We start from the raw sequence: 24826 nt of genomic DNA, 5'->3' as shown, positions 1-24826 counted from the left end.
TCAATGACTGTATTGGCGCCGCCTCGTGCTCCCATGAGGAAGTCCAACAGTTAATCCACTTCACTAACACCTTCCACCCCAACCTTAAGTTCACCTGGACCATCTCCGATACCTCTTTCTCCTTCCTGGACCTCTCTGTTTCCATCTCTGGCAACCACCTGGAAACCGATATCCATTTCAAGCCCACCGACTCCCACAGCTACCTAGAATACACCTCCTCCCACCCACCTTCCTGCAAAAATGCCATCCCCTATTCCCAATTCCTTCGCCTCCGCCACATCTGCTCCTGAGATGAGGCATTCCACTCCCGGACATCCCAGACGTCCTCGTTTCTCAAGGACCGTAACTTCCCCTCCACAGTGGTCGAAAACGCCCTCAACCGTGTCTCTCGCATTTCCTGCAACTCATCCCTCACACCTCCTCCCCGCAATAACAACCAAAACAGAATCCCCCTTGTCCTCACGTACCACCCCACCAACCTCCAGATCCAACTCATTATCCTCCGGCACTTCCGCCATCTGCAATCTGACCCCACTACCAAAGACATTTTTCCTTCCCCACCCTTATCTGCTTTCCGGAGGGACCACTCTCTCCGTGACTCCTTTGTCGGCTCCACACTCCCCAGCAGCCCCACCACACCCGGCAGTTTTCCCTGCAACCGCAGGAAGTGCTACACCTGCCCCTACACCTCTCCCCTCACTCCCATCCCAGGCCCCAAGAAAACCTTCCATATCAAACAGATGTTCACCTTCACATCTGCTAATGTGGTATACTGTATCCGCTTTTCCCGATGTGGCCTCCTCTACATCGGGGAAACTAAGTGGAGGCTTGGGGACCTCTTTGCAGAACACCTATGCTCGGTTCGCGACAAACGACTGCACCTCCCAGTCGCGAACCACTTCAACTCCCCCTCCCACTCCTTGGACGACATGTCCATCCTGGGCCTCCTGCAGTGCCACAATGATGCCACCTGAAGGTTGCAGGAACACTACCTCATATTTCGCTTGGGAACCCTGCAGCCCAATGGTATCAATGTGGACTTCACAAGCTTCAAAATCTCCCCTCCCCCAACCGCATCCCAAAACCAGCCCAGCTCGTCGCCGCCTCCCTAACCTGTCCTTCCTCCCACCTATCCCCTCCTCCCACCTCAAGCCCCAGCCCCATCTCCTACCTACCAGCCTCACCCCGCCTCCTTGACATGTCCGTCATCCCTGGACTGACCTATCCCCTCCCTAACTCCCCACCTACACTCACCTTTGCTGGCTCCATCTCCACCTCTTTGACCTGTCTGTCTCCTCTCCACCTATCTTCTCCTTTATCCATCTTCTATCCGCCTTCCCCTCTCTCCCTATTTATTTCAGAACCCCCTTCCCCTCCCCCATTTCTGAAGAAGGGTCTAGGCCCGAAACGTCAGCCTTCCTGCTCCTCTGATGCTGCTTGGCCTGCTGTGTTCATCCAGCTCTACACCTTGTTATTTCAGATGGTCTAATTGGTTACAACCTGCTTGGAGGCAGGTTGCCATTATCACTGCCAATAAACAAACCCTGCACCCTCAACAAATCCTGCTTATTCCAATATATCCCAAAAGATGGCAATATGCTGGCAAACCAGCACTCTGACCCATAGCAAGAAATTATCAGCCCAGTTGTCTCCTGCACCACTTCTGTAGTCAAAAGAGAACTTGGCACACACTTCAGATCAATGACCTTTTATCAGAGTATCAGATCATCAAACTGAAACATTAGCTCAGTTTCTCTCTCTCTCTACAAATGCTGCTTGACCTGCTGAGTATTTCTGGAATTTTCTCTTTTTAGTTTAGATTTCCAGCAGCTGTAGTATTCGGCTTTTGTATGAGTGTATAATTCCAGTTGGACTGGACTTACAGGAGTTTTCCACTGTGTGCCTGAAATCAAACTTGAAATTTACAAAAGATGAGCTGGTTCACAGAGCTAGGGACTTACCTCTTTACACCATAAATAAACTACACTGGCAATCTGTTCTGAAGTATCTTGATATTCTTATTGCCCCAGTTGATAATTTTAATAGCAAAAACAGAAGTTGCTTGAAAAGCTCAGCAGATCTGGCAGCATCTGTGAAGAGAAATCGGAGTTAACATTACAGGTCCAGTGACCCTTCCTCAGAACTCAACTTTTCCAGCAACTTTTGTCTTACAGCATCTGCAGTTCTTTCAGTTTTTATTTTGTTAATTTTAATAGTTTCTCTAAGTAGGACAGTTTAAATAGTTATGAGTTGATGGATTTTTGTTTTCATAAAACTGATGTAAGTTTGCCTCAAGATTCCCAACCTCATTCCACTTGCGGCTCATAGTAACAAGCAAAGAGATTTTAATTTTGTGCGTTTCAGTTGGTTTTAAGCAGTAAAATTGAATGCAGAATGTTCTACATTGCTGTGCCATCCAGCCTGCTTGAGCTCCGACAAACAAACAAACAAATAAACAATCTTTAATGTTATTGAAGTATTCTGTCAAAATGAGAATATAACCCATTGCTTTAGATTTTAGACAAAGAAGGGTGCAGGCATTTTATTAAAATAAAAGCAAGTTCATTTAATGGGTGGAGTAATGAACAGAAGGAACAAGCAACAATATAACTTGACATATAAATGGATGCTAACAATTTAGAATAGCCAAGTGTGTTTATTTTACTATTAATCTTAAATGCAAAATAAGAACATAAAGAATTCTCTATAAACTTCATTATAGCTTTGTGATGTAAGGATGCCATTTTGCAAAAACTTTGCCGTGAAAGAGGGATCTTCACTGCTTAAACTTTGTTAAATAATTTAAAGCTATCAAATCTGCTTTAATTAAAAAGTATAACTACAATCTTACTGTAGGTCCAGATTAACAGTGATTGAATGAATGGCCTATGTGTCTATTGCATTAAAATGAAATGTAGACACGTGGTTAAAAGTATTGTTAAATAACATTATCTAATCATCCTAATACAATGTAAACAATTATAAACTGCAAATTATAAACTGCAAAACTCCCTCAATTGTTGAGCATTTCTTTCATTCATTCTTCGTTTAAACAATTTCAAATCTTTTGCAGGTAGTGCATTGAGATCCAGGTGTGAGGACTCTTGATGTAACAAATATCCCACCCAATGGCTGAATTTGGTATATACAAGTTCTTATTTACAAACTTAGCATTCCCCTCTGTCATCAGTTGCATTAAGCGACTGGTCATCAAATTTATTAAGTCTCATTATAACTTAAGAAACAGCTACTTTTAAAGAAATGATCCCATTGTTCGAAACTAGGATAGCCATTGTTTTAGTGTATTTTGTAATGAGTTTTTTAAAATTTGATTTATTCTTTCAGAGATGATATTTGAATGCCCAATGCTTAGTCTTTCAAAATAAAACTGTGCTCCCCCTTTTAAATTTTCAGGAATTACAAATTATTTGAAGTGTCACCAAGGTCCTGTTGTAGATCATCCTCCACAGTTCTTTGTAAATGTAAGATTATTAAATCTTAAAATAAGAACCTTTGCACAAATCCAGTTAGGTTGCAGTTTAAATGTAGTGACATGCCTGTTTTAATTCTGGCACATATTCTAAGTACAAGCATATATACACATTTGTGCAGAATGTAAATTTAAAGTATACAAGTACTTTGCAAAAATAGGTATTAAATTTTGCAAAAACAGTGCAGGTTATTAGATCACAAAATACATGATACATTTCTAGCTATTTGAGAGAAAGAAATTGATTACGTTACCAAAATGAATTAATGTCAACTGACACTGATATCTTACAGGGACATTTTTCTTTCCCTTTCAATTCACAGGCAAATTATTTGATTGCTTCTGGGCAGTTCCAGTTATTCATGTAAAGCTGGTTTCCTATTTATAAAGTATAAGTTATTTTGCTGAAATAGGTGGTGAAAATGCTGATGGGAGGAGAAGGCAAAAGATGGCTTTCAAACCCGAATTAAATTAGGTCAGAATGCTAAGTATTTGTGACCTCATCTTTAATAAATAGTCAGCAGGCAAGACTCGGTCATTACTGCTACACTTGTCACTCATCCACTATACATTGTACAAGGAGAGCCAGAGAGGCTAAAGGCAGAGTGCAGTACTAGGTCCAGTTAATTACATATATTAAAAAATTGATTATAAAGCAGTTCATTTTATCTGGTAAGTGAAGTACAGATTCTGTTTCTCTCTTGCTGAAGTCTGAGCACACACATTATACATTCACCATGTTAGCAGTTTCTTTTGGAAAAGTGGGAACTCCCCAGGCACCCTTTACATAAAAGTTTTTTTAAGTTATTTGCAAACAAACTGATCAACTATTTGTGTGCATTTTTTGCATTTGACGTAACAGCACCAATGGAATTTACAATGGCATCTTTCAACTTTCGTGGTCTTGAACTGATCATAACCCCGTCCGCAGCACATTAGCTCACAACCATCCATTCCCTCAGAGGTCTTGTTACAGAGGCGGCCTGTTGTGCCCAGGGAGCCTGTGGTCTTATTCTTAACACAATAATCAGGGCTCTGGTCGAGATAAACTAGATCATCTGCAGTGGGAGGGTTGAAGCGGCTATTTACTAGCTCCAGCTTCCCTTTGCGGTTAATTTTCATGGCAGCAGCGCTGTCATACTTTTCTTTCAGCAGATCACCCACTTTCCGGAAATCAGCCAGTTGAAGCCAGCAAGTCTTCAAGCTGCAGGAGCCTGAAACACCGTGACACTTGCATGCCACATCCGCAAGATTATACACAGCCTGCGAAAAAAAATGAAAGACAGAAGATTTACATCTCTAAAATTAGATTTCATTTGCTAAGGTATATACCACACTTTGAAATTAATGTTTAACAGCTCTGCTAATTCCAGGTAAACAAATTGTGAACCACAATTTACCTGAACGTCCCTGGAGTATAGGAGACAAGAGAATCAAGTTACATCTTGCCAATTACTGACAAGTGAACTTTACTGGAAAGTTCATATGTATATAATTAGTGAAGAAAAGATCAGAATCAGCTCTTCAGAATGATGTTGTAGCAAAAGCAAATTCACAACATCGTGAGAAAATTATACAGAGATAATAAAAACTGCAATTTTCAAGCAGATTACAAAATGAAACAACCGTGTAAAACACAATATGGGCTCTTAAAAGAGAAGCACATTTCACTTGCAGGCTTACAGCAAAAACAGGTAATTGATGGTGTTGGTAGAATCCCTAAGACTTTGGACTAATTTCATCACTGTCATGAGAGTGGTGGCAATGCAAGGTTCTGAATGTTACACATTGGCAGGCATTAGATATCTCACCATAGGCCCGAACAGACATTCATGATGCTGTCTTCCTGCTCTCAGTAATATACAAAAACAACAAGTTGCACTCATATAGCCAATCTTACAAAAGTATAATGAGAAAAGAAATGCTTCCTCAAAATACGTTGAGCGAGGTACGGAGGGTGGCTGAGGAGGAATCAAACCTGGAAAGGTGGTAAGAGAATAGAATGACAGGGAGGAGTGATGGTTTATGTTAGGAATTGGCAGAGGGCCAGAGTGTGCTGTGTGAAGTACACAAGCAGGAGAAATAAGCAGCAGCATGACTGGCTGAAAGGAAAGGGAGGGTGCAGAAAGGACAGGTCATGTGAAAGAAAGGGAAGGTGGAAGTAGTGTGTTCAGATCCAGAGCAGCCAAAATGTCGATGGGGACAGCCTGAAGCATGATATACCAATTTTGGGGTTTCCACAGTCAGAAACTTATGTTGAATGGACCCCAGTCTATCAGTAATTCAAATGGCAGGCTACCAATTGTTGGTTGCTGTCAGTGAAAACAGAGGGATGAGGAGGAGGGTAAAATCAACTGCGAGCGAGAAGAAGCTAACTCAGCCTTTCAATGTATAGTGTTTTCAGGTTGTTAATCAATAAGCACCAACAGACCTAGATCACCAACAGATGGTGGAAGAGCAGTAGAAATGAAACTGTAAGGAAAGTTAAGTCCAGCAAGCCAGCCAAAATTAAAAGGTAAATCTAGCAAATCAATGCAGATGAGGAAGATGTAGTAAGGGGAAGAACATACAAGACTGGACCAGCAGTAGGCGTTTGGAAAACTAATCCAAGCTAGTCCATTAAAAAAATGATAGAAAAATTCTGAAGGAGAAGTGGAGCAAAGAGATAATAAGGAATCATATTGGAAATATGGTAATACACAAGATCATAGCTCTGACTCAGCAGTGGAATAGAAAATGTGTCTTCAAAAGCAGGCCACATACTGGTATTGAGGCAGTTAGAAAGAGAGTGGTCTCTTGGTTAAAAAGACAGGTGGGAAAGATATGGATCACTTCAGCTGAGAAGAATTGAAGAAACTGAATTAAGCTTTGGAGAAAGATACTTTAGTTCAGGTCACAAATTGCAATGGAGTTGTGCAGGTATGTCTCAGCCATAAGTGATTTCAAAGATCACATTTTACAGTAAACTGACACTAAGGATTGTGATTGTAATAGAGAAAAGATATATGGTGCTGTCCCATTCTCAATTACTTTTGCAAGATTCCAGCAGCAAAGAGAATCCAAGAACTCCACGTAGTAAAGCAACTGTATTGCTATGGGCAAGATGAAGAGATAGAGATAGGTCCCAAGAACTACCTCATCCAGTATGGGGATTGAACCCAGAGCTGTTCGCATTATTCCACACCATTCTATTACACCTTCGGTCCCAAATAGCAACAGAGTTGAAAGGCAACAGCACTTTAGTTGGACTACCTCAGCTTATGAACTTGTACATTGTTCATTTTACAATCTTCACAAATTCCTTAAATATGTCTTCATAGTGAAACATTTTGCAATTACAATCATAACAATAGCTGACAAGATATTTGAGGGAACCATTAGCGATGTAATGTGTTTGCTCAGTTGGAGGACATGTTAGGTGAACCCAACATGACACTGCATAAGAAAATTCTCTACAAGATCCGGTATTAGTGATAAAATGGTGAGGGGGATAGAGAGCTGGTCAGTAGGTACATTATTATACTATAACAAAATAATAAGTTCAGATCTGTTTGGAGACTGGTCACCACCAATGGCTGTTCTTTGTATTTTTTCGATGTTCAATTAAATAAGACATTGTTTCAGAAATCTGAAAATTTGAAGCTATTACTAAAATGGGTGTGATTCTCAGTATTGTACACTTGCCCAGTTAGTTCAGTTAGATCTTAATCCACGGACAATTGGGCTTATGACTGCTTTGCCATGAAGCAGTAGCTAGAACAAATACACTACCAGGATCTATTTATTGGACAGAAGTCTGTAAATGAATTAATATTATTTTTGTATTCTCACTGAGGCATTTCATTGTCTTTCACAATGACAGAGTCCAATTGTGGTCTATTCTCTTGGTAGGTATTATTCTTTTGCACTTGCAGCATCTACTGTGCTTTGCTTTTGTGTTAAAAGAGGCCATCTGGTTGATAAAGAGGAAATAAATAAAGGAACATCACTCCTCAGCTCCTTAGTAATGTTGAAATATATAAAAGGAGACAAACTAAAGGGTTAAGTTTTAAAGGAGATGCTGGAGATAAGATGGATCGGATAGGTATATTTTCTGCTGATTTATAAAATAAATCTGGTGTAAAGCGTAATAATTGCATAAAAACAAAAAGTTTGTGTGTATCTGTGGGGGGTGAGGGGGGCTGGGGATGCAGTGTGCTACAGAAGTTAAAAGCCAAACAAAAGTGAAGGAACCTCAAGGATAAATGTTAGTATTAGACCTAGTAACTGAATCCTCATGTGTCAATGAAGTGGCCAGATTAATGGTTGAACTTATGAGCACACCACCAGAAACCCACTGGAAATGATGGTGAGCACAATTAGGAACTGTGTCGCTTGCCACAAAATTAAAATAAGCAGTGAGGGAAACGAAGGAATTGAGCCCAGTGCACGGATAACAGTTATTAAAAATAATAAGTAAATCTGTGAAGCTTCAAATGATTATATTAACAGGCAGATATCAGGCCCTGTCCAAGGAAACAAGGTATCAAAGGCTTAGGCAACTACAAAAAAGCAGATGACAGCTTGAAGCAAAACATCAGCCCAAACTTTATGGGGAGGCAGGAGTAAATTTCAGCAGCATGAAATCTGAAAATACAGAAAAGGCAGTTGGTAAGGAATGAATAAGGGCAGAAAGACATTTTATTTCCAGATGCACATTAAATTTTCTTAGCATTAACAATGGAAAACAATTTTGATTTTGAGATTGATCTGGACTTTATTCTTAAGGTACATCTAAAACTAAATTTCATACTTTCTAATGTCTTTGGAGTCAGTTTCCTCTTAGCTAGCTTTTTGCAAACATACTGTAGTTGCTTACATAGATAGTTTATATTGAGGACGTTGCTTTGTGGCTTTTCACACAGTTGAGTATACTCACAGACTTTAATCCACACAAAACTGATAAACTATTGGGCAAAATTAGAAACAGGCAGAATGGTAGATTTAAACTAAGTCATCAAAATTAAATTCCAAAGATATCAGGTAGCTGCTATCAATAATGGTTGCAAATATAATCCATTTTACAAAGACTGAGCAAACTATTTCCCACCTATTTGCTAATTTCAAATTCTATGTCTCCTCCATTGAGTTATCCTTCCTTCCTCCTAAACTAAAATAATATCATCCACGTCTTCATAACAATGAAGAAAACAACAATTCAGTCTGTTTTCTGGCTAGCAATGAAGCCAGCTCTGTGAATGCACAGCCTTCCTTGACCTGGATGGAAACAGTTACTCATTGCTGAAAGGAATTTGTAAAACTCAATGCCTGGAATCGAGGAAAAGGAATTTTTAAAAAAGAAAAGAAAGGTAACTTTTTACTACACCAGGTGAAATTACAGCTTATATTTTTCAATGCTACCAAATGAACCACTAAACATGATTTGTGTTTATTGTCTCTCTGATAAGATAGATACCATTTTAATAGGTCATGGAACATAAGAACTAGGAGCAGAAGTAGGCAATCTATCCCCTTGAGCCTCTTCCAAGGGCATTTAACAAAATTGTGGCTGATCTCATTTTGGCCTCAACTTTGCATTCCTGCCTACATTCCATAACCTTTCAACTCATTGCTGATTAAAAATCTGTCTATTTCCTCAGTAATTTACTCAATGTCCCAGCATCCACCACACTCTGGGGAGTGAATTCTACAAGATTCACAACTCTGAGAGAAATAAATCCTCTTCACTTCTGTTTTAAATCTACCACCTCTGAGCGTAAAAGTACAAGCTCTCATTCTAGATTGGCCCACAAGGGTAACATCTGCTCTATATCTACTTTGTCAATCCTCTTTGTCAAATTGATATACCTCAATTAGATCTCCTCATCCTTCTAAACTCTAATGAGTATAAGTTTAAACTACTTAAGTTTTCCTTATAAGATAAGCCTTTTATCTCTGGAATTAGCCTAGTGAACCTTTCTTTTAAAAATAAGGCTCTTCTAACCAGTTTATGATTTCACCTTGCTTATTGTAGAATGAAATGTTCTAAAGTCTCTTGAGAATTTGGTAGATCAACAGAATGGTGGAAGCAGATTCAATTATCCCTTTTCAGAAAGAAATTAGATAAGCACCTGAAGAAGAACAAAAGTATTGTAGAGATACAGGGAAGAAGCAGGAAACAATGCAGAGAGACAGTATAAACATGACAGGCCAAATGATATCCACCGAGCTTTAAATAATTCTCAGATTCTATAATTACTTTACAAGGGTAAGATTCTCTCCTTCTAGGACCAAAAATACTTATGGTACTCAAGTGATGTTTCACACACACTCAAGACTGAAAAGCTATTGAACTGTAAGAACTCATTCGCCTGTAATGGTAGATATGCAGTAATGCCACAGTGCATCCTTCATAGGGAGAGCAGGCTAGTCTACAAGGCAAGAGCAGATCATAACATTATTTGGTCCAATGATCACAACAATAGCAATTATGTCCAGCCTAGAGAAGTTGAACACTCCTGCTCTACTTTTACTATTACATTAACAAAACACTGATTCAATCAGCACCTAATAAATGTCTCAATGTGTGTAATCCCATGAGAAGTTATAATTTCAGATCTTGGAATACACAATGCAAACCCTAAGCCATATCAAAACATAGTTGGTCCCAGACAGACTGCATCCAGTATGTAATAATATGTATCACATGATAAACATGATAGTGTTTAAAAACTAAAAGTTCTTTCAGAGAGAAAAATGGATAGAAGGAAAAGGTGCTAAAAATAAATGTAAAATTGAAAAATCAAAATAGGTAGGTAGCAGCGTATACCCTTCCAATACTAATCTGCCTAAAGGAATATTTAACCGGTAAAAATCTTAAAGAAAAATGAAATTCCATGGTAAGTACGGTCATAGAGTTACACAGCATGGAAACAGCCCCTTTGGTCCAACTTGACTGTGCGGACCAGTCTCAACCTCACCTAGTCCCATTTACGAGCATTTTGTCCATATCCCTCTAAACCCTTCCTATTCATTCAAATGCCTTTTAAATGTTACAATTGTACCCCACTTCCTCTGGCAGCTTGTTCCATACACGCACCACCCTCTGCATGAAAACGTTTCCCCTTAGGTCCCTTTTAAATCTTTCCCCTCTCACCTTAATCTTATGCCCTCTAGTTTTGGCCTCTCCCATTCTCAGAAAAAGGTCCTGGCTATCCATCCAATCCACACCCCTCATAATTTTATAACCCTCTATAAAGTCACTCTTCAGCCTCCAACATTCCAGAGAAAAAAGCCCCAGCCTATTGAGCCTCCCCCTATAACTCAAACCCTCCAATCCCAAGAACATCCTTGTAAATTTTTAAAGCTTATCTGCACCCGCTCAAGTTTAACAACATCTTTGCTATTGAAGGGTGACCAGAATCGTACACAGTATTCTAAAAGAGATTTCAACAATGACCTATATAGCTACAACATGACATCCCAACTCTTTTACTCAATGCACTGACCAATGAAGGCAAACATGCCAATGCCCTCCCTGCATTGTCTACCTGTGAATCCACTTTCAAGGACCTATGTATGTGCACCCCTTGGTCTCTTTGTTTGGCAACATTTCCCAGGGCCCTACCATTAACTGTATAAGTCCTGCCCTGGTTTGCCTTACCAAAATCAACATCACACATTTATCTAAATTTAACTCCATCTGTTTCTCCTCGGCCCATCTGATCAAGGTCCCATAGTTCTTGGAGATAAACTTCTTCACTGTCCACTACACCACCTATTTTGGTGTCATCTGCAAACTTACTAATCAAACCTCGTATATTCACATCTAAATCATTTATATAAATTATGAAAAACTGTGGATTCAGCACCGATCCTGTGGGACACCACTGGTCACAGGCCTCCAGTCCGAAAAGCAACCCACCATCTTCAAGTGAATTTTGTATCTATTTGGCAAGGTCCCCTTTGATGCTATGTGATCCAACCTTACTAAACAGTCTATCATGTGGAACCTTATCAAACACTTTGCTGAAGTCCATATCGGTAACATCTACTACTCTGTCTTCATCAATCTTCTTTGTCACCTTTTCAAAAAACTCATTCAAGTTTGTGAGACAAAATTTCGCACACACAATGTCATGTTGACTATTCCTAATCAGTCCTTGCCTTTCTGAATGCATGTAAATCCTGTTTTTCAGAATCCATTCCAACATTTGCCCACCACTGATGTCAGGCTCACTGTTCAAATTTCCCTGGCTTTTCCTTACCACCTTACTCAAATAATGGCACCACATTAGCCAACCTCCAGTCTTCCAGCACCTCACCCGTGGCATTCAATGATACAAATATCTCAGCAAGGGGCCCAATTTCTTCCCATGATTCCCACAAAGTTCTGGGAAATACCTGATTAGGTTCTGGGGATTTATCTACTTTTATGCACCTTAAGACCTCCAACACCTCCTCTTCTGTTCTATAAACTATTTTCATGACGTCACTATTTATTTCCCCTAGTTTCCTCATTGCCATGTCCTTCTCTACAGTAAATACTGACGCAAAATATTCGTTTAGTATCTCACCCATTACCTGTGGTTCACAATTGATGGCCACGTTGATCTTTAAGGGGCATTATTGTCTCCCTAGTTACTCTTTTGCCTTTAATGAACTTGCAGAGTCTCTTTGGATTCTCCTTAACTCTATTTGCCAAAGATATCTCATGCCCCCTTTATGCCCTCCTGATTTCCCTCAAGTATACTCCTATTGCCCTTATACTCTTCTGGGAATTCACTCTGTACCTGATTTATGCCTCCTTCTTTTCCTTCACCAGAGCCTCCATTTCTCTAGTCTTCCAACTTCCCTACACCTACTAGACTTGCCCTTCACATTTACAGAAACACACAGTCTCTAGACTCTCATTATCTCATTTTTAAAGGCCTCCCATTTCCCAGCTGTCCCTTTACCTGCAAATAGCCTCCAATCAACTTTTGAAAATTCTTGTCTAATGCCGTCAAGATTGGCCTTACTCTAATTTAGAACTTTAACTTTTTAATCAGTTCTATCCTTTTCCATAACTATTTTAAAACTATAGAACTATGATCACTTGCCACAAAGTGCTGTCCCCGACACCTCAGTCACTTGCCCTGCCTTATTTCCCAACAGAAGGTCAAGTATTGCTCCTCCTTTAGTAGGTACATCCACATATTTAATTAATAAGAGAGTTTTCTTGTACACTCTTGTAACAAATTTCTCCCCATCCAAACCCTTAATACTATGACAGTCCCAGTCTATGTTTGGATTGTTAAAATTCCCTAGGATTACAATCCTATCAGTCTTACAGATATCTGATATCTCCTTACATCTGTAAAATGTAAAATGTGCATTTTCAGCTCAAGAAAACATTAAAACTGAGAAGAATAAAGTGTGAAAATGGAAATCAAATAAAAACTATCCACAATTTCACATCATGACAGGCAGAAATGCATTTCACAAAATGAAAAAAATGAGAACAGTGTAGTGGTAGATAAGTTAAGGAGAGAGATACATGGATAGATAGTTAAAGGTAGACTAAAAAGGTGGGTAAGCAGCAATGGACAGAACTGAGACCAAACAACTAAGGAAATATCAAACAGACAAACACAAAGACAGATGGAAATACAAATAAGTTTTGGGAACATGCTGGAGATGGAAAACATTTTCTTGCCAGAAATGAGGAATAACTGATAGACAATAGCTCATCTCTGTTCATTTCTTACCCTCCTGCCAGCTTCATTATTCTGCAGGTTCATTAGTGTCCTGGCATGATCCACTGAGCCTTTTAGGTAATTCTTCTCCCTTTCCCTGGCATCCACAAATTCTTTGGCAAACCTGTAACCGTATTCAGCATTGTCCCCACAACCTCCCCACAGCCAGTCCCGGGGAAGATCTTTGGGTCTGGCAGCGCGACTGCACCCACAGGTTGAGAGCTCGCCCTCACGACATGCACGACTTATTGCATTTACTACACCAGCTGCTGAGATGGAATATGTGAAGGCAGTCTCTCGGCTCCCTGAAATAGGAAAAGACAACTATGGTCAATATGCATTTAATTATATGTACCAAATGCATTTCCACATTAGATTCCCTGGTTTCAAACAAGTTCACTAAATGTTTATGACAGTTAGGTATCGATATTTGTCTTCTTTTATCTCTGTAAGTGCATATGTTTAATCCTGGTGATGTTAATATTTTTCTCTTTTCTCTGAAAAATAATTTGGTGGATAACTTACAGAAGTGAAATTTTATCCACACATGATACTAAACAGAAAGGACCTGATTTAACTAAGTAAATGGGTGTGTTTTGAATGAGTTAAAATGGGGTCCTGAATGTTATCAGGCTATTAAAATTGGAGTGCATTGATGATCTGACCTCATTTCTAACAAGATATACTTTCCAGCAAGGGTGACTCAATAGTGATCAGGTTTGGGATTCAAATACTTTCCCTTCTACGTACACAAAAGTCTATTACAGTGTCGCATTACTGGTCTGGCTTGGAGCAGCTAATTCAGCAGCAAAGAATCAGACAGTATCCAATACAATCGCTGGAGCTATTTTATCTTTGCACATTTTCAGTAAATACACAGATAACTGAATTTACACTTGTATACTCATAGATATGGATAGTCTGGTATGTCAGTTCTGATGTTTTAGTGACTGTAACAAGGTTAGTCAGGTGGATCTAATAGAATATGCATTCCCCGATTGGGGCTGTTAATCTGTTCCAATCAGGGAGCCCTGGCTGACAGATATGAACAGGAATGTTCTCTGAGAACTGGCTCTGAGGGAGCTGGAGCAGTGTCGAGGACTCTCCACATGTAAATAAAGGGTGACTTGGTAATGGGATACTGGCCTCTCTGGAGTTATGTCAATGTCAACGAGAGTGGGATTCTAAGTCAGCCCACAGCAAAAGCCCAAAACAAAGCCAATACCTTTTCAGACATAAATTTATAATAATAACGGACCACAAACTCCTGCTAGGTCTACTTAAAGAGGACAAAGCAGTGCCGCCCATAGCTTCAGACTGAATTCAGCATTGGGTTCTAATACTAAGTGTATATACTTACAGGTTGGATCACCGTTCAGGAGGCCAAGCAGAAATGCAGATGCACTGAGCTGCCTCCCACTGGCGGATACACCACCCACAGACAATATCAGACTTTGGCCGCAGTAAGATCCGGTCCTGGCAAAACTGAAACAGCTGGTGGTGATGGGGAAAACCAAAGGACCATCACAACCAGAACTGAAACCTTTTTGGACTCGGAGAGATCAGATCACAGCAGAGGCTGTTGTATTATTACAGTGAGCAAGAATGATTGTTCCGAGCTAAGTCACCGCCAGATAACAGGCTGAACTCCACCAGGGTCATCCAGGGGTTTCCAAAATGAAGACATTGGTGAGAAGTTATGTCTGGTGACCAGGATTGGATGCAGTGGTGTGGCAGTGGCCAAAGTGCCAACAAGGACAAAAATCTGCACCACACTCATGGGAATGTCTGGGTAAAGCCTGGACTCGGTTAAATGACGATAATGCAGGTCCTTTCATGGGCTCAATGTTCTTAGGCATTGTGGACACCCACACAAAGTGACTGGATGTGCACAGAATTCATTTGTAAAACACAGAGACAACAATAGAAAAATTGCACCCATCTTTTGCAATACATAGACTCCCAGAAGTATTGGTTTCAGATAAACGGCTATTATTTACCAGCAGGGTTTCTGAGTATTTCCTAAAGCCAAACGGTATTCAACATATAAGGACAGCTCCATACCTTCCATCATCCAATGGTCTGGCAGAAAGAGCAGTGCAAACTCTGAAGACAGACTTAAAGAAACAGCCTACAGCTTCAATAGATACCAAACTGTTCCATTTCCTATTTGATTATGGGACCTCTCCTTGTGCAATTACAGGGATAGCTCCAACAGAATTGCTAATGGGGAGAAGATGCTGCACCAGATTTAATCTCATCTTCCTGGACCTCAGGGGTGGGTGAAATGGCATCACGAACACCAATGCCAGACACAAGACTCTGCTAACAGAAAGCAACAGTTTACTTCAGGGACCAAGGTTTGGTATAGGAACCATGGGAATGGCTCTGCATGGGTAAGAGGCATGGTTGATACAAGATCAGGTCCAGTGACGTGTAAAGTTCAAGTGGGTGCAATAGTCCTGAACAAGCACATGGACCATATGAAAGCTGCAAACTCGCATACAATGCAGGAGCAAAACATTCCCAACTCCTTGACAGCCTTTCTGACTGCTCCAGAACCTGCAGGTTCTCTCTCTCTGTCAAGCATTGAAGATACCTTGGAATTTGTGGGCACGGCAGACAGGGCCACCTCAGTGCCTTTACCACCTGAAGAAGAGAATGAATTGCTTCTGAAACGCTCCTGATGCAAGAGGCGATCCACTGTGTGTTATAAACCACCCGTATCCGAGCAGAGTTGGAGGGAACCTGACCTGGTGCCGGAGGAGCAGAAGGAGCTACAAAAAATAAAGAACCAGCCTATGTCCTCAGACTTACAGGGGAAGGGATGTAGTGATTGTAACGAGTTCAGCCTGGTAGATCCATAGAATATCAGTTCCCTGATTGGGGCTGCTAACCTGTTCCAATCAGGGAGCCCTGGCTGACAGATAGGAACAGGAGTGTCAGACATCCTGTTCTCTCTGAGAGCTGCCTCTAAGGGAGCTGGATCAGTGTCAAGGACTCTCCATATGTAAATAAAGGGTGACTTGGTGAGGGATACCGGCCTCTGTGGAGTTATCTTAGATGGTTCTCATGATTCCACCATAGCCTAAATGTGACAGCTTTTCTGTAACACAGCAAAGTCACCACGTCAATAAAGACAAGTCTGATGCAAAGCAACATTACTCAAACTGATAAAGACCACGTCTTACAGATATGTCCAAATATAATTTTATAAAACTTGCATAAACTGCAAGGAAATGGCTAGTAACTTAAGTATATCTCATTATTTGTACAGGAAAACATGTATTTTGACATCTCACATAGTATATTGCTTAAGGTGTAAACATTTCCATTTTTTTTTCTAAAAACCTTCACTTTCTTAGTTATTTTCATTTGGACATAACAGATAACATGTGCATATGTTAAGAAGAGTGGACCATGACCTGACTATTATTTCTCAATCATTGCCTTCAAGATAGGTCTGTGGGGCCTTGTCTGCCATTTCTGTATTTAGTGCAACATGGGCTACATTTGAAAAATGAATTGGCTATGATGCACTTCAGGACTCTTGATATACAAATGTATGTTGTCATCCTATTGTTAAATTTTGATAATTAAATTAGAGAACTCTGATAAATTATCCATTTCTTAAAACATAGTATTAATAAGGTAAACAACAATTTTAAAAAAATTGAATTTATTTAGCACCTTTTAACATAATAGTGGCATGTGCAGGATAGGTGGGCTTGTCATGGGAAATGCAGGGTTACAGGGATAGGGCAGAGATTCTGGGTGGGATGCTCTTTGGAGGGGCAGTTTGGACTTAATGGGCTGAATTGCCTGCTTCCACACTGTAGGGATTCTGTGATTCTGTGATAAAATTTCACAAGGCGCTTCACTGGAGAAATATAAAACAAAATGTGACTTTGAACCACAAACGCAGCAGAATTTTGGATGATCTCAAGTTTACACAGGGTAGAATGTGGGAGACCAGCCAGGAATGCATTGGAATAGTCAAGTCTAGACATAACGATGGCATGAATGAGGGTTTCAGCAGCAGATGAACTGAGACAGGTCAAAATCAGGTAATATTATGCAGGTGGAAAAAGGAATTATTTAATGCAATCATAATAGCAATTGAGAATTATGAGTATTATTGAAATGTTAATGTGTTTGGGGGTCAGTTTGAAAAATATCAGAAGCAATTGATTAACAATGAATTTTAAAAAGGCATTAAATAGTTAATGACATTCACTAAAGAGACAGTACATTACATAAAGCAACAAGTAGTCATCTAATGATTACTGAATGAAATGCAATGTTTTGACACTGTTAGTATTTTAATATGAAATTAAACAAGGAAACATTTCTTTAGTTAGAAAAGTTAAAATTCCTGAAGAATCAGTTTTACACAGCTTCACAAAATATGAACAAAAGTTATAAAGTTGGCAAAATGGATTGAAAAATTTTGCTCCTATGGTTTAAGGATGGGATGAGAGGAAGATGAATTCTTATTTACATATGCATATCAGGAAAGAATTGGTTCTCTTTTGAAATAAGAAAGAGACCTAATTGAGGTGTTTATAATTTTGAAAAGTTTTAATGGAGTGGATACGGAGAGAATGTTTTCTTGTGTGGGACAGGGCATATCTAGGGACCATCAATAGAAGATAGCTACCTAGAAAGCCAATAGAAAGTTCATAATTCTTTACCCAAAGAGTGGTGAGAATGTGGAACTTGCTGCCACAGGGTGTGATTTAAATGAATAGTGCATTTAAGGGAAATCTGGAGAACCAGACGCAATAGACTGTTTCAAAAGGTGCATTTAGATATGAAGAGTGAGACAACTGTCTTGGAGCTTAAACTCTGGACATAACTAATTGGCCCAAAAAGGCCTGTTCCTGCACCACATCTCCAATGCAATCCTACGTAATTATTTGTTCTGATTGAAAATGTGCGTATAGTTTGAAATATTTTAACTTAATCCAGGGGTTCCCAAACTATGGTCATGAGTCGCAGGACAAAATCATGGGGTTGTAAGGTCCAGGATCACAGTGGCAGCCATGGGACAACGGGCAATTTGGATTAAACTACAACAGCTCAGTTGTGCCCTGCAGCAAGATGCTGCCTGTTTATCATGGGATCTGCAGAAGTTTAATCCAGCAATAATCTGCATAACGCCGTGAGAGGAATGTGGCATTGATGTTTCTGATATGGGAATTTTATATTGCAGGTTAAATTCAAACTGAGTTCTCACACTAATTTTCATCCACAAGTGCACAATAAATTAAATAATAGACCCCAGACTGTTCAAAGGTACTGTCCTCTGCCAAATATAACCATGGGTCAATTAGTATATTGTTCCACTGGAAGGAACTCCTCCCCTCATCTACTCTCACCACCACCCCCCCAGGTACCCACCCTAATCTCCCACAAACAACCCTCCCCTCCCCCGGTATCCACCCAACTCTGACAACTCCCCACTAACCATCCACTCTCACAAACCCCCAGTGGCACCTGCCCCTATTTTCTCACAAACCTAACCACACCCTTCCTCCCAGGGCACTCTCGCCACTCCCACAACAACCCTCAGCAGGCATCCACCCAAAAATCACAATCAACCCCCAACCTCCCCCACTCTCAAACCCTCCAAACCTCCCCAATCTCACTCCCCACACCCTCTCCCATTCTCACCACCCAACCTTCCCCCTCTTACATCCCTCTCCTTCCTTCCAACACCCTCCCCCACCTTCACAACCCTTCAGCATCATCAAGCCCACCCCCAAGACTGTGCCTGAAATGCATCGTGAAACAAGATTATGCACAGTGTTTCAAAGCATTTAGTTCACAAGCCAGCTCACAAAGTGGAAAGAACGGAGGCAGACAGTTGTTAAATGTGGTGATCTCCAATTGGGTAAACCATAAACACTTCACCGTATCCCAATCTAACGACATGTGTGTCCTCCCCAACAGCAGTATCCAGGCTCTAGGTTTCACCCTGAGCTGCTTCATCAATTTCAGTCATAGCTGGTTGGCCATTGCCTCCCACTCTCATGGATAAGGCACATCCCAAGTCAACCTCAGCTGTTTTTGGAATCAAATCTGTGTTATTGGTATATTTCTGAATCCAGGTAGCTGGTCAACTGAGCTGATTAGGTCCACATCAAAAACAACAGCTGGAAGGGATGGTTATGCCATGCTGACATTATGCACTTGAGCTGCTGGCTCTGGTATCACTAACAGTGACTTGTAAATTCCAACAACAAACTGTTATGAACTAGGATCCATCAGCATCACTCCAAGAGGTCAGAAATAAAAACAATAATGGTCACTGTCCTCTGACAAACCTACCTGGTGATACTTGTAGAAAACAACTGGAGTTCCTTTTTTAAGTCAAAGAAGCATTTTCCTCATGTACTTCATGGAGACTGATGAAACTCAAGCAGCTAATAAAAATTAGACTCCAGTGTCATTTCAGCATCACATTAAACCATCACTTTGTATTTTAAATAGCCAAATTGTAGAAGTGGACATTTTCAGTAAATATGTGTGATATTGGTCCAATTTGTCTATCCAGGTGAAACTGCGAGTGTATGAGAGTTCTGATTTATTTGAAAGATGTAAACTAACTGTTTTTGGAGGGTGCCATTACGTTGTGCCTTCAAATTCTGTTCCTAGGAATCTGACCGAGTGTGATGGCCCCAGCCCCAGCACAGCGTACAGATCTGACTCGTCTCCAGCTGCGGCTAAATACTCAGTCAAAGCAGCAAAAGACTGTCTGAACAATTTGACAATACACCTTAGTCATTGAGTTATAGAGTCATAGGGTTATACATCACGGAAACAGACCCTTTGGTCCACCTTGTTCATGCTGACCAGATATCCGAAATAAATCTAGTCCCATTTGCCAGCATTCGGCCCATATCCGATTCATATATCATCCAGATGCCTTTTAAATGTTGTAATTGTACCAGCCTCTACTACTTCCTCTGATTCCATACACGCAACACCCTCTGCATGAAAAAGTTGCCCCTAAGGTCCCTTTTAAATCTTTCCCCTCTCACCTCAAACCTATGCCCTCTAGTTTTGGAATCTGCTACTCTCGGAAAAGGCCTTAACTATTCACCCTATCTACGCCCCTCATGATTTTATAAACTGCTATAAGGTCACCCCACAGCATCCGTCACTTCAGGGAATATAGCCCAAGTCTATTCTGCTTCTCCCTAAAGTTCAGACCCTCCAACCCTGACAACATCCTAGTAAATCTTTTCTGAACCCTTTCAAGTTTCGCAACATCCTTCCTATAGCAGGGAGACCAGAATTGCTCGCAGCATTCCAATAGTGGCCGAACGAATGTCCTGTACAGCTGCAACAATGACCTCCCAACTCCTATACACCATGCACTAACCAATAAAGGCAAGCATACCAAATATCTTCTTCACTATCCTGTCTACCTATGACTCCACTTTCAAGGAACTATGAACCTGCACTCCAAGGTCTCTTTGCTCAGCAACACTCCCCAGGACCTTAACCATGAGGTGTATAAGTCCTGCCCTGATTTGCCTTACCAAAATGCAGCACCTCACATTTATCTAAATTAAACTCCATCTGTCACTCCTCAGCCCATTGACCGATCTGATCAAGATCCCGTTGTACTATGAGGTAGCCTTCTTCGCTGCCCACTACACCTCCAATTTTGGTGTCATCTGCAAAATTACTAACCATACTTCCTATGTTCATATCCAAATCATTTATATAAATGACGAAAAGCAGCGGACCCAGCACCAATCCTTGCGGCACACCGCTGGTCATAGGCCTCCAGTCTGTAAAGCAGTCCTCCACCACCACCCGCTGTCTTCTACCTTCGAGCTAGTTCTGTATCCAAGTAGCTAATTCTCCCTCTATTCCATGTGATTGAACCTTGCTAATCAGTCTACCATGAGGAACCTTGTCGAATGCCTACTGAAGTCTATATAGATCGTGTCCACCACTCTGCCCTCATCAATCCTCTTTGTTACTTCTTCAAAAAACTCAATCAAGTTCATAAGACATGATTTCCCACACACAAAGCCATGTTGAATATCCCTAATGAGTCCTTGTCTTTCCAAATACATATAAATCCTGCCCATCAGGATTCCCTCCAACAACTTGCCCACCACCAATGTCAGGCCCACCAGTCTATGGTTCCTTGGCTTTTGCTTACCACCTTTCTTAAATAGTGGCACCATGTTAGCCAATCTCCAATCTTCTGGCACCTTTTCTGTGGCTATCGATGATGCAAATATCTCAGCAAGGGGCCCAGCAATCTCCTCCCTTGCTTCCCACAGAGTTCTAGGGTACACCTGATCAGGTGCGGGGATTTATTCACATTTACGCGTTTGAAGACATCCTGCACCTCCTCCTCTGTAATGTGGACTCTTTCTAAGATGTCACTATTTATTTCCCCACATTCTATCTCTTCCATATCCTGCTCCACAATAAACACTGATGCAAAATATTCATTTAGTACCTCCCCCATCTCCTGCAAATCCACACATAGGAGACCTTGGTGATCTTTAAGGGGCCCTATTCTCTCTCTAGTTACCCTTTTGTCCTTAATGTATTTACAGAATCCCTTTGGATTCTCCTTAACCCTATTTGCCAAAGCTATCTCATCCAATTTTTGCCCTCCTGATTTCTCTCTTAAGTATATTCCTACTGCTTTTAAACTCTTCTAGGAAATCACTGGATTTCTGCTGTCTATACTTGACATACAATTCCTTATTCTTGACAAAAATCTTAACTTCTCTACTCATCCAGCATTCCCTGCACCTAACGGGAACATACTGTCTCTGGACTCTCATTATCTCGTTTTTGAAGGCTTCCCATTTTCCAGCCATCCCTTTACCTATGAACCTTCGCCCCCAATCAACTTTTGAAATTTTTGCCTCATACCATCAAAATTGGCCTTATTCCAATTTAGAACTTTAACTTTTAGATCCGGTCTATCCTTTTCCATCACTATTTTAAAACTAATAGAATTATGCTCACTGGCCGCAAAGTTCTCCCCCATTGATGTCTCAGTCACCTGCCCTGCCTTATTTCGCAAGAGTAGGTCAAGTTTTGCACCTTCTCTAGTAGGGACATCTACATACTGAATCAGAAAATTTTCTTAACAAATTAACAAATTCCTCTCCATCCAAGCCCTTAACACTACAGCAGTCCCAGTCTATGTTCGGCAAGTTAAAATCCCCTACCATAACGACCCTATTATTCTTACGGATAACTGTTACCCCCTTACAAATTGGTTTCTGAATTTCACGCTGACTGTTGGGGATCTATAGTACAATCCCAGTAAGGTGATCATCCCTTTCTTATTTCTCAGTCCCACCCAAATAACTTCCCTGTACGTATTTCCAGGAATATCCTTCCTAAATATAGTCGTAATGTTATCCCTAATCAAAAACGTCACTCCCCCTCCTTAAGCTGTCTCTGGGTGAATTTTCCTGACAATGATTTGAAATGAAACACATTTACGTATTAAATAAACGAAAGCAATGGACCTTTCTACTATTCCTTTCCCCAAAACATCCTGTCAAACGATCTACAGGATGGAAACGACTGAAAGTTTCCCAATCCATCTGCTGTGCATATGGAACTCGACTCCATCTTCTGTCTGCTCCCTGACACTGGATTGTAAAACATCCATATTGTCCCGGATTTCTCCAGCCCTTGTCACTGGATAATTGAATTTCAAAAAGCCAGGGACAATGCATAGAGGCGACACCTTCCTATAAAGCGCCAGCAACAAGGTCTAATGATCGCTGAGAAAAGCCTTCGGCTGCAGTTTTGTTAAAAGGGGCCGAACACAGCGGATCTCACACTTGCGTGCTAAACTTTTGTTTCATTGAAGCATCTTTTTTTGTTATGTAGCAAAGTGGAAAGTCTCACCTATCTGCATGACCCTTCCAAACACAGAGGTGTTATCCACAGTGCTGCAGTTCCACCGCCTCTGTCTGAACTGATACTGGCATTCCTTAATGCCCGTCTTTGCCCCCTCTCCAATATAAATCATATGATCCTGATATAACTGGCACAACTTCCTCTGGCCTTGCGACAGACCATTCAGTTGACTGCACAGAGGTTGGGCGCCTATAATGTACATCTCAGGCCGTTGGATGGGGTTCATGGCCAGCGACCTATAACAAAAGTAAAAAAAAACGCAAATCATTCGGGCACAGTGGAGAGATGAGACGTATTTCAGTTTCTGCTTTGATTTTCCACGGGTGTTGCAGTATTTACCAAAAGACCCAGCGATTTGTCAGCCCTAATTTTTTTTTAACAGTTAGAAGCGGGATAAAAAAAATCCCACGAGTATTAGAAATCTGAAATGAAATCAGCAAATGCTGGAGATGGTTGGTAGTACCTGCAGAATTAGTAGAGAAACAGAGTTAATAATGAAAGGTTATTGACCTGAGAAGTTAACTCTCTCTCTCTCTCCCTCAGATACTTCCTAACATGCTGAGGATTTCCAGCATTTTCAGTACTCTATAAGCGGAATACAGTTAACTCCGCAACATCAGCTCCACGCCTGAAGCTCATGTGCTTCGGAGAATTCCGCGTTTATTCAAGCAGCCATTCGTCCCTTTTAAAGAAGCTTGAAAAACTATATAAAAAACATTTTCCAGATTTATCAAAGAAATTGCAAGGTTCAGGTCATTTCCAGTGAACCCTGTATCATTATGGTGTGAGAGACTGCATACCGATGCTCGTCGAACTAGGTCTGTGGGAGAATACACATTGTGTTTAAAAAACTCACACATCAGCGTGTCTACCAGTGTGCAGTAAATGTTCATCTGAAACACACACAGGCGATATCGCCCAATAGTGTGAAACAATGAAAAATTACAGTAGTTTCCTGAAGTTTGCTTCTCATCTTCAACTCCGCCTCATTTTTTCAACATGCACACTCTATAACTCCGCAGCACAGAATATCTATCCAAATTTCACAGTGCTGTGCACTTCTTAAAATTTATACTGACTTAACCCTCCATCCTTGAATGCAAGCAAGAATCGCCAAACCCCGACAGCGAGGTTCCAGACCATTGCGAACCCTCCCTGACTCGACGGTAAATTAAACAGCTTTTCCTATCCCAAAGTCACTTACCACCAAGAGTTTGCCTGAACCAGGCAGTGGGAAGAGCCAGAGAGGAAAGCGGCAGCCAACAGAACGTGAAGCCCAGTCATGGTGAGCCTGGCCGGGTTAAGAGCTGCATCGAGCGCTCCTCGCACTGTCACTGAGTTCTGGAAAGAAAAAAAACAGGTAAAGGCTATCAATCAGGCTGGCTCAGTCCCTCCACAAGTCAGATTCACCTCCCTTCCTATTCTTCTTATTTCAAACGATCAAATTCTACTCTTCACTTGGCGCAGCACAAGCTGAGGTATCTGAGCTCCGCCTGAATCCTAGCGAATCTCTTCCAGAGAGTTTTTATGGAGGGTTCATCTCCTCGTTCCGATTGGTCAGAGACTGTCACACTGAAAGGGGGAAAGCTTTTTGTTAAGCTTGGCATCTGAAAGTGAGTTTCCACATTGAAACAAAAGAACAACTTGTTGAAAGGGACACTTCCTCAATCCCATTTGTTCGTTCCCCTCAGAAACT

At 40.9% G+C, this 24826-nt stretch overlaps 1 protein-coding gene across 5 annotated transcripts in view; it reads right to left on the bottom strand.

Annotated features, from left to right (window-relative positions):
* Nucleotides 1-2540: 2540 nt before the first annotated feature.
* The window catches only part of LOC109917715 (wingless-type MMTV integration site family, member 5b), a 120858-nt gene continuing 98572 nt past the window's right edge, over nucleotides 2541-24826 (bottom strand). For all 5 annotated transcript variants that reach the window (XM_048607420.1, XM_048607418.1, XM_048607421.1 and 2 more), the window contains 4 exons: nucleotides 24335-24471; nucleotides 23119-23366; nucleotides 13219-13511; nucleotides 2541-4753 (listed from right to left, as the gene is read on the bottom strand). In XM_048607420.1, the coding sequence (XP_048463377.1) occupies nucleotides 4295-4753; nucleotides 13219-13511; nucleotides 23119-23366; nucleotides 24335-24471 (1137 nt within the window). In that variant the 3' untranslated portion in view covers nucleotides 2541-4294. The remainder of the gene's footprint in view (nucleotides 4754-13218; nucleotides 13512-23118; nucleotides 23367-24334; nucleotides 24472-24826) is intronic.

This window comes from Rhincodon typus, chromosome 18 (assembly GCF_021869965.1).
Source record: "Rhincodon typus isolate 14 chromosome 18, sRhiTyp1.1, whole genome shotgun sequence".
Lineage (NCBI taxonomy): Eukaryota > Metazoa > Chordata > Chondrichthyes > Orectolobiformes > Rhincodontidae > Rhincodon > Rhincodon typus.
This window is presented reverse-complemented; position numbering and strand designations above follow the sequence as displayed.